This window comes from Pan troglodytes, chromosome 18 (assembly GCF_028858775.2).
Source record: "Pan troglodytes isolate AG18354 chromosome 18, NHGRI_mPanTro3-v2.0_pri, whole genome shotgun sequence".
NCBI classification, from domain to species: Eukaryota; Metazoa; Chordata; class Mammalia; order Primates; family Hominidae; genus Pan; species Pan troglodytes.
Genome location: NC_072416.2, coordinates 86,871,749 through 86,887,728, shown reverse-complemented (window position 1 = coordinate 86,887,728; position 15,980 = coordinate 86,871,749). Strand labels below are relative to the sequence as shown.

General features: G+C 62.4%; 1 protein-coding gene across 2 annotated transcripts; it reads left to right on the top strand.

Annotated features, from left to right (window-relative positions):
• The first annotated feature begins 30 nt into the window (after positions 1–30).
• Positions 31–10,069, top strand: RNF166 (ring finger protein 166). Of its 2 annotated transcripts, XM_523462.6 has the most exons (6): positions 31–284; positions 5,046–5,202; positions 6,856–6,968; positions 7,503–7,617; positions 7,979–8,086; positions 8,955–10,069. In XM_523462.6, exons 1-6 carry the CDS (start codon positions 130–132, stop codon positions 9,018–9,020), a joined length of 714 nt encoding a protein of 237 aa, XP_523462.2. In that variant the 5' UTR covers positions 31–129; the 3' UTR covers positions 9,021–10,069. The 2 variants fall into 2 exon arrangements, with proteins under 2 accessions (XP_523462.2, XP_063653555.1); XM_063797485.1 differs by lacking the exon at positions 5,046–5,202 and having other exon boundaries at positions 161–284.
• The last annotated feature ends 5,911 nt before the right edge of the window (positions 10,070–15,980 follow it).

The window sequence follows — 15,980 nt, the reverse complement described above, 5'->3', positions numbered from 1 at the left end:
TGACGGCCGCGAAGCCCGGCTGGGGGCGGCGCCCTACGATGACGTCAGCGCGGCGCAGTAGCGGCTGTGACTAGCGGGCCGGGCCGGGCCAGGACAGCGGGCGGCGGGCGGCGCGGGCCTGGCCCCGGGATGGCTATGTTCCGCAGCCTGGTGGCCTCGGCTCAGCAGCGGCAGCCGCCGGCCGGGCCGGCGGGCGGCGACAGCGGCCTGGAGGCGCAGTACACCTGCCCCATCTGCCTGGAGGTCTATCACCGGCCCGTGGCCATCGGCAGCTGCGGCCACACGTGAGCGCGCCCGCCCAGGGGCCGCGGGGAGGGGGCCGTGCCCCGCCGCGGGAGGGGTCGCGAGGCCGGCGGCCGCCCCGGTGCAGCCCCGGACTGGGCGCGCGGGGACTCGGGGCGCCGGGGCCTCGGGGCGCGTGGGGTCCGGGTTTCCCTGTGCCGCGCCGCCTCTGCCCTCTGGGCGCGTTCATCCTCCGCCCAGCCTCCTTCGCGCCAGCCGCAGGCGCCCGGTCCGACTGCTGCTTCGGTTCACGGGGCGACCTGCGGCCCTGCCCAAGCTCGGGGTCCCCGGCGGCTGCGGCGGGCGCTCGGGTACTCAGAGGGCAGCAGGTGCCACCGCTCCGCCAGTAGTGGTGGATTTGGGCTTGTGCGGCTGGAATGGGCAGTTGTAAATAAATAACTTGTAGTTTTTGCTATCAACTCTTGTTCGGACCCGCTGTCTGCCTGTTTTGACTACAGAGGAAAGGAGTTCCCTAAAGTTTAGAGGGGCTTGTTTGGAGTCTGATGTTCTTATGTTTTGTTTGAAGGAGAACTTGGATGACACCGATCACTGAGTAGCCAGGCAGGCTGGTCCACAGAGGAGCAGACACTGACCACCTTGCTGGGGTTTCCAGCTGCACCAGGGCTCACAGCCGGCTCCTCTAGGGTGTTTCAGGAACAGAAACTCGAGGACGTGGCTCTCCTGGCGGGGAGCTGTGCTCAAGTATTCTGGAGCTGCCAGCCCCGTTGGGAGGAAGCCGAGATCAGTGTCTGCTCTCTCCTAAGTGCTGAATAATACAGCTCTTGAGCAAAATCAGCAGTGGCAGGGGGGAGAGAGAGAGCAGGAGGGCTTCCCCGCAGACATCCAAGCTGCTGAGGTGGTGGAGTGGAGGGGGGTGCACCCAGACTAGTAGGAGGCTCTAGAACATTTTGCAAGCAAAGTCAGCTGACTTCAGGGGCTCCTGGTACAGAGGGAGCTGGGACTGCTAGGTGGATGTGTGCTGGTCACCCACGGAGGTGGCAGGGCCAGTGTCAGGATGCAGAGCTGCCTTCATTACCTGTGTCAGGCAGCACAGGCGCCTGCCCACGCTGGGACAGCTCTACCTACTTCTCTTGTGAGGCTGCTACAGGCTCTGCCCCTGCTCCTCCATCTCACTTAGCCGTGACATTTTGGGGGGGCAGCCTCTGAACGGGAATTTTTTGAGACAGAGTCTTGCTCTTGTCACCCAGCCTGGAGTGCAGTGGCACCATCTCGGCTCACCGCAACCTCCATCTCCTGGGTTCAAGTGATCCTCCTGCCTCAGCCTCCGGAGTAGCTGGGATTACAGGCACCCGCCACCACACCCAGCTAATTGCTGTATTTTTAGTAGACAAGGGGTTTCACCATGTTGGCCAGGCTGGTCTCGAACTCCTGACCTCCGGTGACCTGCCCGTCTCAGCCTCCCAAAGGGATGGGATGACAGGCGTGAGCCACTGCGCCTGGCAGGACTTCCTTCTTGTGAGCAGGTAGCGGGTGTTTGAAGGTGTGTTCCGCACCTTCTCATCTGTTACTGAGCACTGTGAGGCTTGATTTAGGCCTTGTTTTAGAAAAGCCTCCCGTAGGCTTTGGGTGCCAACACCTTCACCGCGCGGTCGGCCACAGCATCTCCACTTTCCTAACCTGCACAAATTGGTCTTTGCCCTTCTTTTTAAATATGTCTTTTCCTAAAATGTAGTTTCCACAACACAGAATGCAGAACTACATGGAACTGTGGAGCATCTTTCCTAGAAACTCCCCTCCGCCATGCTTTTCTTGGTAGAATGACGACCATCCTAGTCTCACTGCGGGTGCTGCAAGAGCTTTTCACACAGCCTTTGCCTTTCAAAGATTTTTCTCCCCGACTTTTCCTGCTGGCTTTTGTTTTCTGGCTGTTCTCTCTCTGCTTCTAACTTTGTTTCTTGTTGGTGTTGCTAAGGCATGCATGCAAATGACCACAGAAAGTTTAAAGGCTCTTCAGGTTCCCTTCGGAAGTTTGTTGCTGGTCTGGTTCTGTCCCCTCCGCAAGCTCCCCAACCAGAGCAGCTTCCTCCTCCAGGGTAGATCTCTCATGGCAAGAGTATCCCAGTGTGGGGGCATGCACCCTGCTCTAGCCCTCGCGCAGGAGGCCCCCTGGGGGCCCAGCAGGAGCTGTTCTCAGCCAGGGGACAGTCCGAGCAGTGAGCCACCTCTGTAACCAGAAGCCTGTGGGCCAGGACACGCGTGATCACGAACCTGCCTGGAAGGGCTGTGTGAGCAGCCTCCACTCGTGCAGGACAGCTGTGGGGCTTGCTGAGGGTGCTGGCCTGCCAGCCAGGCAGATCCCTGAAGCACGGGCCGTCCCAGCTTCTCAGCTTGTGCAGCGGCCAGTGTGGGAGACACATTGGCAGTCCCGGGTGCCTGCTGGGAGGGCCAGTGCGCGATCGCCCCTCCCTTTGTAAGGCTGTCGACGCCCCCACACCCATAGCCCTCAGCCACTTCCTTCAGCTGAGAAGCTGCTCAGCACCAGCCCCTGGGTGGGCGCAGACAGGAACTTCCTGTGGGGGAAGCGGGCACTACTCCCGGCTGCTGGCTCTCTGAACACCAGGCTGGCAGTCACTGGAAACTAGGCCGATAGAGCACCCACCCTGTGGGTGCCTCGTTCTGCCTCCTGCTCCTCGGGCCCAGCTGCCCTGCCGGTTGGGCTGGGTTCCCTCTTGTGTCTTTCCTGAGTCCTTCCGGGGAGGACGAGGCTGTCTTCCTCCCAGCCAACCTTCTGGGCACCTTTCCTCTCTTCCCAAGCTCTGCCTGGGACCCTTTTCCTTCCCCTCAGCCCGTGGTCGTGCTGTGCAGCCGAGCCCCGGCCTGGTCTCTGGCAGCTCAGGGTTCACTCAGGAGGTGCACCATCCAGTCGTTTCCAGTGTGTTTGCAATTATGCAACAATCGATGCAATTCTAGAAGATTCTTCCCACTCCAGAAAGAAACCCAGGACTCTCCCCCTCGCCTGGCACCCACTCGTCTGCTTTCCGGTCACTGGGTTTCTCTCTGCTGGACGTTGAGTGTGAGTGGACCCCCACGACACGGGTGGGCCGTGCTTGCTGTCTACCCTGCACTGTTTTCCAGGCCTTCCGGTGCGTGGTGGGGCTGCACGCCTCTTCCCGGCCGAACGCCCTTTCCATGGGTGTGCACGCCACACTGTCTCTTCATCCGTTTACCGACGGGCACCTGAGCTGCTTCCGCTTCTCCTGCCATGAGTGCCTGAGTATGGGGGTCCCCTGAGGCCTCCCCAGGTGGACCATCTTGCCAGCACCTTCCTCCCGTGAACGGGTGAAGTAGGCGGCCCCCCCGGCTCAAATCCAGGGGTCAGTGCCAGGGATGACCCTGGAAATATCTGCTGGGGCGCCTGGTGAGAACTCGGGTGAGGTGGGTAAAGTGAGCGACCTCTTTACTCTGCAGGAAAAGGCTTGTTCACTTTCTGACGGGTCTCAAGCTGAGTCCCACTTTCTCTCACACGAAGTTTCATGTGGGAGCCACCAGCCAGGTGGTGGCTCTGTGGGAATCCAGTGGTGGCAAAGAGGGCCTGGGGGACAGCAGGAGGGACTTAAGATGCCTGCTTGGCCACCTTTGCCTGAGGCCCTCAGCCTTCCTCCTTGCAGAAAGGGCCTCTTCTTGAGGGATGTGGAAATCTCTTGACAGCAAAGAGGACTCTGGCCCTGAATTCAGCTGAGTCGTTTGTGAACCCGGGGCCTGCCCACAGCCCCTCTGTCCAGTGGGGCTCCTGTACCAGCCCTGTGGCCCTGCCAGGGAGAAGGGAAGCTACACCCCCGGGTGCTGTAGCCTTCCTGGGACTGGGGGGCTCTGCCTCCGTTCCAGCTCCTCGCCACAGCTCAGCTGTCCCCACAGTGCTCCTCACAAGGCCAGATGTGGCTGCCCCAGTATTAAGCTCCTTCTCTGTGTTTGCACTGGGGGCTCTCGCGCCTGGTGCTCCCACTGGCTGGTGGTGCACCCCTCCAAGGGGTGTGTGCGTCTGCAGAGCGGGAGGCGGTTGTAGATAGCAGCAGGAGGGTGTGCGAGCCCAAGGAAGCCCCTGCTGCTGGAGCCCGGAGTACGCACGGGGCTGTGGGACGCTCAGTCTGTCCTCACGATGTGGTGTCCCCAGGGGCAGTGCCAAGAGCCAGGGCCCATGGGTGCCCAGGACCCGAGCCTCCGCCCAGATGGAGCAGGACCCCCTCCTGCCTGCGAAGCTGTCCCAAGCCTGGTGACTGCCACCCAGCCTCAGGATGTGCTGCCACTTGGCTGGCTTTGGCCCTTCCCTGTCCAGTGCGTCTGGAGCCCCTGGGGCCTGGCCGTTTCCTTTCCCGCGATTGTTTGAGGTTTTATCCCCCAGAGTGTGGAGCCGGGAGAGTTTCCAGAGTGCCCGGGCTGTCCCTGCGCCCCACAGCCCACCCAGGTGTTGTCGCCACGTGAACGTGAACCTGGTAGGCCGAGCTGGGGCCTCCTGCCTATGGGAGCTCCTCTGGCCCACTCGTGGGGACAGCCATAGCGACGGCTCTGCCGCTAGCCAGAAACCACAGGGGCCTCCTGTCAGGAGGGACCTTTAGCCAGATGGGGCCCATCCAGCTGGTGGGCCCCGGACATAGGAGTGACCATCTCCAGAGACGGTGACAGCGGTAGGGGGAGCTGCCCCTGTGGACCCCACAAATGCTGGGTCCTAAGAAGGGCCCCGAGCAAGGCCTGCGGTTCGGGAGACCCGAGCGGCGGGCTGGCACTCAGGCCCCTGTGCCCTGCAGGTTCTGCGGGGAGTGCCTCCAGCCCTGCCTGCAGGTGCCATCCCCGCTGTGCCCACTCTGCCGCCTGCCCTTCGACCCCAAGAAGGTGGACAAGGCCACCCACGTGGAGAAGCAGCTCTCGTCCTACAAAGCGCCCTGTCGAGGCTGCAACAAAAAGGTACCCGCCTGCTTGGGCCGCCCTGGAGCCGGGGTCACTTGATGGGCAGCCTCAGCCCACGGGTTCTGCAGAGGGCGGGGGCTGGGGCCGGGGCCGTCTCTCTTTCCTGTTGAGTAATCACGGTCTCTGCTCCTGCACCAGGAAGCCAGCCCCGGCGCCTCCCTCCCCTCCCGTCTTCATCTCTCACTTCCTGTGGTGACGACTGACGGGGGGGCCAGCCCGGTGGGGGTAGCACTGTCAGAGCCGCCTAGCCCGGGCCAGGGGAAACCACGTGGGTTGTGGCCAGTGTAGGGACCAGGGGGCTGAGCTGAAACCTTCCCAATGCAGCCTTCCCCTGCCAGCCGATACCGGGGACGGCGCTGGGGGCTCCAAGGTCACAAGGGCCACGGGCACAGTCAAGGACATCTCAGGGCCGAGCACCCTCCAGCTGCCAGGAGGGCCAGAGCCGGGCTGATGGGCACTGCCACACCCACATCAGAGCAGCCTAAGGGCCTGCAGCTTGTCATGGGCCTCACTGGCCCCCATGTCCATCCTGTCCTGGTGCCTGGCACGTGCCCCACGGCCCTCCCTGGCACATCCGCCTCAGGGTGGAGAGGCCCCAGCCAGCGCCCCGTTCTTTCAGTGGCTTCCGGAGGACTGAGCAGCTAGAGTTGATTTTGCATTTGCATTTCCCGACGTTGCCACATCTCAGGTTAATAAGTTCTGTGAAGCGCTCACACTAGTACGTGGCCCCTCGGTGGTGTGTCCTCGAGGTCGAAGGTCCAGATGTCCAGGGGCTGCCCTGGACTCCAGAGTGGTGCGGCTGAGCAGGCTGTGGCCTTGGGTGCTTGGGCACCTCCCGTCTCTCCCCTGCTCAGAGTTCTTCTCTCCTGGGCAGCCAGAAAGGATCAGAATGGGTCACATGCAGAGCGGCCTCCCCTATCCCACAGCAGCTCAGTTCTCTCATCTGGGTCTTCAGATGCGGCTGTGTCTCCCGGCACCTTGCTGGAATGTGGTGCATCCCTCGGAGTCCAGCAGCCCTTAGGCAGAGCTGGAATGTGGTGCATCCCTCGGAGTCCAGCAGCCCTTAGGCAGAGCTGGCTGCCAAGCTTGAGTCCAGGGGGGCCTCAGACACCTGCGGTCTTGCAGCCTGTTGCCCTGGACAGTGGGTGTGCTGTGGGTGGAGGATGGCGCCCTGCCTCCACGGAAGCATCCCCAGCTTGCCCCTCAGTCACACGGAGCGTCTGTCCCCAGCCTGGGGCATTTCTGAGTGGCCTCCACTTGGCCTCTTCCTTTTTCTGGAGCAAGTATTTGAACTCCTGCAGGCGCCAGAGATCTCCTTACCTGTTTCCCGCTACCCTTCTCCAGCCAGGTTTCTGCCCTCGGCCAGATTGTCCTGCAGTGACTTGCTTTTGGCCATGGAGTAGTGGCTGCTCGGTGCCTGAGATTGTTTTAGCAGCAGAAGGGACCGGGTCCCCCTGCTGCTGGCAACACAGATGCTTGCTTACAGTTCTCTGGTCCTGGACACCTGAGGTCTCGGCCTCCCCAGGACGGCCCTTCCAGATTCTCAGGACCGCCTTGCCTTCCCTGCCCTGTCTCCTAGGTGACCCGACCGCCTTGCCCTCCCTGCCCTGTCTCCGAGGTGACCCCTGCCCTCCCTGCCCTGTCTCCTAGGTGACCCTGGCAAAGATGAGAGTGCACATTTCGTCCTGCCTGAAGGTCCAGGAGCAGATGGCCAACTGCCCCAAGTTCGTCCCCGTGGTGCCCACATCACAGCCTATCCCCAGGTAGGCACCCTGCCGGGCAAGGGAGAGGAACCGTCCTCCGCGGTTTCCTCGTTCTGGGAGCAAGCGCAGTGCCCCATCCCAGAGAGGCTGGGGGAGTCACCCGGGGCCGGGTCCACTCTGGGGAAGTGGACCTTCCTTGCCACCCTGCAGGAAGGCTCCTGTGCTGCCCTCCCTGGCATACCCACCAGGCCCCCTGGGGTAGGGACAGCTCAGGTGTGGGGAGCAGGAGGAGGGCGCAGGCCGGGCCCACACATCGCCTCCCAGCAGGTGGATGGGCCGAGAGACGGCTCCTGCCAGGGCAGCGCCAGCAGAGTCTCTGCCGTTTGGCTGGCCTAGTTGTGTGGGGTGGACGAGGGTCCTGGGTGTGTCCTCAGGAGGCCATGGCGTGCAGAGGCACAGGGGGCACCCAGCCACTGCCACACTCTTGCAGCCTACAGAGGGCAGGCCTGGGGCCACACCTGTGCTTGAGAGAAGCGGGGAGGCAGAGCCCCTAGACACCTAGCCGTGCCACTCACTCTACCCCCGCCCCGCCAGCAACATCCCCAACAGGTCCACCTTCGCCTGCCCGTACTGTGGTGCCCGCAACCTGGACCAGCAGGAGCTGGTGAAGCACTGTGTGGAAAGCCACCGCAGCGACCCCAACCGCGTGGTGAGCAGTGCCTGCCCCAAGCGACGCCTGTGCCAGGGGAGGCCTGTGGGGGACAGTACAAGGCCCAGGAGCCTGCTCCCGGCGAGTCCGGGGGTGCCCAGGCCACAAAGGCCTCCTGGGACCCAGGGTGGGAACTTGGCTGCCCGAGCAGCACCTGGCGGAAACCGGGGAGTGTCCATGAGTCCTTCAGGGTGACGCGCACTGAATAACTCGCTTGTCACCGGGGCACGCGCCTGCAGGTCTGGGGTGCCTTCCCAGGCTGAGGCAGCACTGATGGGGCTCAGTGGAGGGCCCCCAGTCCTACTGCGGCTACCCCGCCTCTCCGCGGTCCAGCTCGGCTTGACCCCAGTGCCTGTTCCAGGTGTGCCCCATCTGCTCGGCAATGCCCTGGGGGGACCCCAGCTACAAGAGCGCCAACTTCCTGCAGCACCTGCTTCACCGACACAAGTTCTCCTACGACACCTTTGTGGTAGGCATCCTGCCAGCACCATCCTCCCCCACGCCCTCCTCATCCACCCTCCTCCTGCTCGGGCCCCTCGCCAGCCTCAGGGTTCGCAGGGTTCAGAGGAAGCCAGAAACAGAAGCCTCGTTTCAGGTGGCCACATTCCCCCAGGTTCTGTGGGGGCTGCCTGCAGGTGGGGAGTGATGGCAGCTGAGTTTGAGTGGCCACTAGAGGGTGCCCAGGCCTCTCGGGGACATGGACCACACAGGGCAGGTCCCTGCCTGCCCACCCCACAGAACCCCTCGAGGGTGAGCCAGGCTTCCTTCTGGAAGCTTTCTGGAGAGCGCGGGAAGGACTTTCATCAACATCGAACACTCCAGCCCCGTCTCCTTTTCCCACCCGCCGCGGGTCAGGCACACACCTGGCCCCCAGGCCTGCAGACCCTCGCACAAACTCCTCACTCCTGGTGCGGCCCCTCCCTGCGCCGCCCTGTTCATTCCTGGCCCTGGCTAACAGTCCTGGCGATGGCTGTCACTCCCTCTGCCAGTCGTCCGGGACCCATGCTCCGCCTGCCTCAGGATGGAAATTGTTAGAGGTCAGGGAGCCCTGGCCGGCCTGCTCACCTCGGAAACCCCGGGCTTAGAGTCCGAGCTGAACCAGCAGCCATCCATTCCGAGTGCCCCCGTACCCAGCGGGTGACGGACGCACCTTCACCTTCTCACCCCCCAGAGGACCGTGCAGGCCCCGAGCCTGTGGGGACAGTGGAGCTGGGTCCTTCCTGTGTCCTGCTGGAGGGAGGCAGGAAGGGTGGACACGCCTGTGTGGGTGATGGGCAGAGGGGACCTCTCCTTCCTGTCTCCCTCGAGCCCGGTGCCTCTCTCCTTCCTGTCTCCAGGACTACAGTATTGACGAGGAGGCCGCCTTCCAGGCTGCTCTGGCCCTGTCTCTCTCTGAGAACTGAAGGGAAGCGCAGCCACCCGCCTGCGTCTGGGTCAGGGATGTCCCCGCTCCTGTGTCGCACCTGGCACCTGCTCGGGAGCGCACCTCACCGGACCAGGAGGAGCCTGCACCCGCACAGGAGGGGAGCCGGGGCCGAGCCTCCGGGCCTGAATACGGGCCAGCCGCCGAGGCCGCCAGAGCAGGGCCGCCTGGTCCCACCGGCGTCGCTGGGTTCTTCGGTGCTTCTGGCCGAGCAGGCGGCCTACTTGGGCAGGGCTGGACGCTGGGACCTGGAGCCGCCGCCGTCTCTTCAAAGCCATGATACCCCCTCGTGGGAAGAAGGGACCGACGCGCGGGTCGCGCTCCGCAGTCGAGCTGGGAGGAACCCAGGCTGCCGCCCTGCCCAGCCCGACCCTGCCCCGGCCCCGCTTCCACCTTGCGCATTTGGTACTGGCTTTTGTGATACTTAGGAACCCTGGCATCTTTTCTATATTATCCAGTGTGATAATCTTTTCACGTTTTATAGAGCAAAGACAGAGCAGTTACTCTTCATATTGCAATATCTGTGTTTGACTAGGAATAATAGTATTTTTATGGAACATTTACAAAATTATATTTTTTAAGAAAACAATCAAAACAAGCATTGGGGGATTGGGGCAAGGAGGGAAGGAGCAGTGGGGCAGCTGCCAGAGCTCAGGCGAGCCGTGGGGTCTGCTGTGGGGTCTGCCCTGGGCCACCCACTGTGTGTCTGGGTCCTTGAGGTTTGTACGTTTCTCTTTGATGACCAGGAAGAAATCCCAGCACCCCAGCCACAGGCTGTGGCTGCTCCCAGCAGAGGCGGAAGGGGCCTCCTCCACCCAGAGTCCTGGCCTTGGCCCGCTGTCACCTTCAAAGCTGACTGTGCCCCGCTGCGGGAGGGGACGGCACCCCAGTGGTGGCAGAGCTTGGGGGCCTGGGCAGGGGCCCGCTTGGCGGGCCGGGCAACACGTCAACATCTTTTCTGTTCTTGGCATTAATTATTGCTGTCTTTTTTTTTTAAAAAAAAGTTTAAATAAAATGTCTCAGAGCATCTCTAGCAGCCTCGACTGGCTTTTGTGCTCCACGGTGTGGAGTCGCCAGCTGCTGTCTGTGTTGGAGGTCGGCTGTGTCCTCCCCAGGCAGCTCACGCTGGGGGTACAGCCTGGGCCTGAGCCTCACTCAGCCATGGAGGGTCCCACAGAGCCACCTACACATTGGCACTGGGCCCTCCTGCCTCTGAGAGGAGCACCCTGTTCCCACACCCACAGGGCTGCTGGGGTTCGGACTCCTAGGCTGCTTGCTTTTTCTTAGAGGTGGGGTCTCACTCTGCTGCCCAGGCTGGAGTGCAGTGGTGCAATCAGCTCACCACAGCCTCGATCTCCTGGGCTCAAGTGGTCCACTCGCCTTGACCTCCCGTGTCACTGGGACTACAGGTGTGCGCCACCTCAGCACCTCCTGGATTGGTTTCTGAGCATACTGAGTGTTACACCAACTGCCTGTAGCTCTCTGAGGGGCCACCACCAGGGCCATGGGATGTCCTGTTCTCCAGTGTCCAAGGGCCTCAGGCCAACAAGAATCACCTGCTCGCCAGCCAACCCCAGGGCAGCTGGTCATTATAGCTCAGTCACTGCCTCCTGCCTCCTCCCTCCCGCACTCAGTTAAGGAGTGTTTCCAGCCTCTGTTCTGCATTCCTTACTTGCAGGGGAGGTGGCTGTCCTGACCCTGAAGGCCACAGCTTGGGCCGGACACACAGGAGCCTCCGCCAGTTGTCACTTGAAGGGAGACACTCCCAAGGGAGCAGGGCTGATTTCCAGTTGCCCTCGCTAAGGGCCACTGGAGTCCCCACCTCCCCTTCCCACTACTCTTTGACCCCTGATGACATGGTCCTGTGTCTGGGAGGCCCTCACCAGGCAGCACCAAACTCCAGGGAACATCAGAGACACCTGCCAGCCTGCCCTTCCCTGTGGCCTTCCAGAAGGAGGCTCAAGACACAGTGTCCCCTGGAGCCATGTGGGCCTCTGACTGGTGCCCAGTGAGGCCGACAGTCCCGGCCGTGTGTGCGCCACCTGGCCACTGGCCAAGCCTGTCTCACCCCTTGGGCAGCCTACCCGCCACCCACCTCCCAGCAGGAGCAGCGACGGGGGCAGCTCTCCACGTCCAAGCCGCCTCCACATCTGACCTGAGGGTGACATGGAGCCGTCACAAGGGCACGACCCTGGGTGCCCAGGAAGGCTGAAGACAGCTCCGGGCCCTGTCTGGGCAGGCCGTGGCCTCAACAGCAGCCCTCAGGGAGGTGACGCCTAAGTCTCTACGCCTCACCTGGGGAGGGCAAAGCACCTTCCAGTGACTGAGCGGCGCCTCACTGCCCCGGGGAAGGGAGAGGAGGCGGCATGTTTTGGGAGGCATGGACTGGCTGGGGCTGGGAACTGCCTCCCCTTGCTCTGCTCTGCCCCAGGCCCCCAGTTCCGTGGCAGGTGCCTCAGGGGACGAATCCCGACTTAGGCTGGTCCGAGGCCCCCTGCTCTGTGTCACCCTCAGCTCTGAGGCCCCCTCTTGGCACCGCACTGTGACCACTGCGCTGGGGACTCGGCAAGACCAGGGCAGGCACTGGGCCTGGGGCGGGAAGGGGAAAGACTCCCCGGGGGCCCGCCAACGCTCATGCTACGGATAGGAACGGTTTTAACATACTGCGGCCTCTGAAAGGGGCAGAAGCCTGTCCCTGTGTGCTTGTCCCGCTGGCCTCAGGCGACGCGACTGCCCTCCCTCCCTGACTGAACCTCAGCCACAAGCCTCCTACAAGCCAGCAGTGCCCAGACTGAGGGGACAGAGAGCAGAGCCCGGACAAGGAGCTGTCCCCATCACATTTGGCCTGCCCCGCTCCCAAACCCTGGGCCACCTCCGAACTCTCAGCCCTGCCAAGGACCCGCTCCCAAGCCCCGCGCCACCTCCTAATGCCGAGCACCTGCTCCCAAGCCCCGCGCCACCTGCGAATGCGGAGGAAGCAAAACCCTGTCCCCTCCTGGTTGAACCCAGGCCTCCCGCTGCTGCCGCGCCCAGGAGGGCTGTCAGAGGAAGCCCAGGACCCCCTCCTCAGGACTCTCTGTGTCCCTGCACACAATTCTGGAGGGAGCAGGTCTGTTCCCACCAGGTCCCCTCATGGAGGCCACAGGAGAGCTGAGAGCCACAGGCCAGCGTCTGGGTGAAGGTGCGGCCTCAGCTTTCCTCACGGGCCCGGCCGCCTCTCGGGTGACCTGGTGTCTGGGAGAGTCTGCCCAGGGGAGGACTCCAGAACAAACCCCAGCAAAGTGGGGAACTCGGGTCCGTCAGAGCTCAGCAGATCCTGCCATGGTGGGACGAGACCTCAGGCATGGAGCAAGACCCCTGCTCCATTTTTCTTGTTAACAAAGCCCTAGGTAGAGCCAAATGTCTGCACCCCCGATACCCGTGGGGGCTGTCCCAGTGACAGTGGGGAGGCCGGGACCCCTCCTACGGCCACACGAGGGAAGTGGGCCGAAGCCCCTCACGTCGGGGTGTGGGGGCGTGCACAGCGCCGGAGCCAGAGGGCCGCCCGCTCTGACCACCGGGGCCGCGGCGTCTCGGATGTGGACCCACCGCGCTCAGGCAGAGTCCTGGAAGCCTGGGTCTCCCTCCCACCCTGGAGTACACCAGGGCCTGACAGCGAGGCACAAAGCCAGATGTGGCTTGCCCTGGAGGAGCTGGGGCTCCTGCCCTGCGGAGTCCAGGCCCGTCGCAGACTTGCGGCAGCATGCCCTTGTTTTCACGTTATGCAACTGCATGGGAAGCATGAACCCTGCTCCCCAGAAAGCACGTCCAGGTCTCAGGGACCAGGGAACTTCTCCATTAGAAAGGGGTCAGGTGGGAATGGAGAGCCCCTGGCCCCAGGCTGGGCCCCCAAGAAACTGCTGATAATTCTTATACCTGGATCTCAGGAGCCACGACCAGCACTTTGGGTACTCCAAGGCGGCGGCAGCAGGGTGTGGTTCGCAAGACTCAGCCCAGGCCTTTCCAGAACTGCAGGTGTGCGCGGTGGCCGGGGGTGGGGGCTGCCTCCAATAAGGGGCCTCCCAGCTGCAACTCCTCTACCCCAGGGCCCAGCACACCTGCCGCAGCAGCCTGACCCTCCCAGGATCCTCTGGGTGCATCTGGGTGGTGCCTGAGGATTCCTCTAATTTGGGGCCACCTGGGTTTAGGCTCCTGAGGCCCTAGGGAAGGAAGCAGAAGCCACTTTTCCTGTTTCATAGATGAAAAGAGATATTCAGAAAACCTGCCCCAAATCTCCTGCTAACAAGAGGCAAACCCGGCTGACATTCCACCCTGTGGTCCAGCCGGGGCACCTACTTGGCAGCCCATCTGGAAAACCCCAGAGGCCTCCATGGGGGACCCCTAACTCTGCCCAGGATGTGATGCAGGGAGGAGGAAGGTGGGAAGGGAGGGTGCCCTCAGCTACAGTCAGCCTCCTCCGATCCGAAACACCTGGGAGGACCCGGCCCCATCGAGGGATGGCCTGAAAAAGCCGTCTCCGGTGTTGCTGCCTCCGCCGCTCTTCCTTCTATAACCACATCCCCAGGGTTCTCCGCTCTCTAAACTCACTCTAGGAAAAAGAGGCCTAAATTCACTCAGCAAGGCATCACAATGTCAAAGGCACTTTGGTATTTTGACAAAAATAGCCTAAGGAATGCATCTCTAATTATCAGTGGGCTCTCGGGCACAAGTAGAGATACTTTTGAGAAGGAAGGAGTCTCCCAGGTTCAAGCAATTCTCCTGCCTCAGCCGCTCGAGTAGCTGGGATTACAGGCACGCGCCATCACACCTGGCTAATTTTTGTATCTTTAGTAGGGGCAGGGTTCCACTACGTTGGCCAGGCTGGTTTTGAACTCCTGACCTCAAGCAATCCGCCCAGTTTGGCCTCCCAAAGTGCTGGGATTACAGGCGTAAGCCACTGTGGCTGGCTGGAGATACATTTTTGCAGGGCAAGGGGAGACTCCACATGGCACCCACTCAGAGCCAGGGCCTCGGCGGGTAGAAGCCTGGCTGGAAGCCCACCCGGACCCTCTGACGTGCAGTCCTGGTCTTGGCCGCGGTTTGGGCTCTTCCAGTGGTGGATGGCATGCTGAACCCGGGGCCGGTGCAACCCCTGCAGAGTCTGCCATGTGAGCTTCCCAGAGTCTCTGGAGAGGAGCGGCTGTGGCGCCAGCCCCAGGAAACGGGAGTGGCACCCACGCGGTGCTTTTCTCGGAACCCTCAGGGCACCTGCTGTGGGTTTGTGGGGACTGGGGTGTGTTCTGCATGGACAGCAGTGGCCTGTTTCCACGAGTCCCTCGAATCAGGGGCAAGCCAGGGCCTGTGGCCTCATCCCGGTCTGGACGCTGGGTCTCCTGGGCCACTGTATCAAGGGGCCACACCCTGGGGTGCCGAACACAACAGGAGTCTAAGTGTCGCCAGCTCAGGAGGAAGTCCAGTACCCAGGTGTGGGCGGGCTGTGCCATGGGGCGGGGGTGGGGGCCGGGGGCGGCCGCAGCGGCCTGGTGCTTCTTGGCTGGCTCCTGTGGTCAACACACAACTCCTCTGCACCTGCACGTCACCCTCCCCCTGCGCTCTGAATCCAAGCTTCCTCTTTTTATCAGAGCACCAGTCCTTGGATTAGGGCCCACCTAATGGCCTGACCTTGACTTGATGGGACCTGTGAAGACTAGATTTTCAATAAGGCCCCATGCCCAGAGGTTGGGGGAATCCCAGCATCTTTTAGGGGGACACAGTTCAATCCACGGTGCCGTCCGTCAGCACGCTGTCAATGCTGTCCCTGGCATTTCTGCCGGCACTGGGGCTCCAAGGACCCTGCTGATGGGGTGACCCAGGGCGCAGGCCACAGAGAAAGCACCTTCACGAAGGGCCTGTGTAACCCGCTGCTGGCCTGCATCCGGAAGGGATGCCAAGTCCCTCTCCCCCAGGGGTCCCCTCTCCTATGTCTCCCACCCCAGGTCCCCCTGTCCCAGGCCCGCCCCTGTTCGCAGGAGCCCTGGACAGTGCTCATCCCGGTCCCAGGCGTGATGCGGCCCCAGCCCCTCGTCCGGCAGGCATTGCTCCCTTTGTGGCCGGACAAAAGAACACTCAGCGGGCCTGAGTTCCTCCTTCCCTCAGCTGCAGAGCGTGGCCCCACAGCCTCCCTACAGCCTGCCGCGAGTAAGGTGTCAGCTCCCTCACACGGCAGGTGGGAATCTCAAAGGACCCTGGCAGAGAGCGGATGGTGTTGCTGGAACCGAGCTCAGGTATCCGACTCGGCAGGACGATGCTGGGGACCCCACAGATCCCTCTCCTGGCGCCCGGGACTTACCCGCTGATGCCCAGCCTCTGTGTCACCTAAGAGCAGCTACTGCGACTTCCCACACGCATACGCCCATGGACACACGCACAAACACGCCTGTGGCCTGCAGACTCACACGCACGCTGCCTCGCTGCTTGATGGCTCAAGTCTCACCTCATCTGCCGCAGGCCCAAGGGCTCCCCTCAGCACCGGTCACTCTCCCTTGCCTGTGCTGAGGCATTGTGCAGTTTCATGTGTCTTACCGGTGGTGTGGGTAGGGACTGTTCTAACGGGCAGCACAGCCAAGCCTGCAGCCTGGGCACCAGGAGGACACCACGCTCTACCGCCCATGTCAGGGGCCAGAGATGAGCACTTAGGGGCGTATCTCCCACCCAGGAGCCTGGGCTCTCCGCACTCCCTGCACTTCCTTTAATCAGACCATTCAGGCATTTGCTTGTGAACCTGCAGTGACCACTCCCCATTCCCTGTGCGTACGGCCCGTTGCCACACACTCTCTTCTCTCTGCCTGACTCTTCACTTCTGCCCTGTGGGATCTGGGGACGGAGGATGGCCCTTCCCACTCCTGGTGCCCTCCCTGCCCAGGACCTGTGAGTAGTAAGTCTTTGAACATGTTTCCTACTG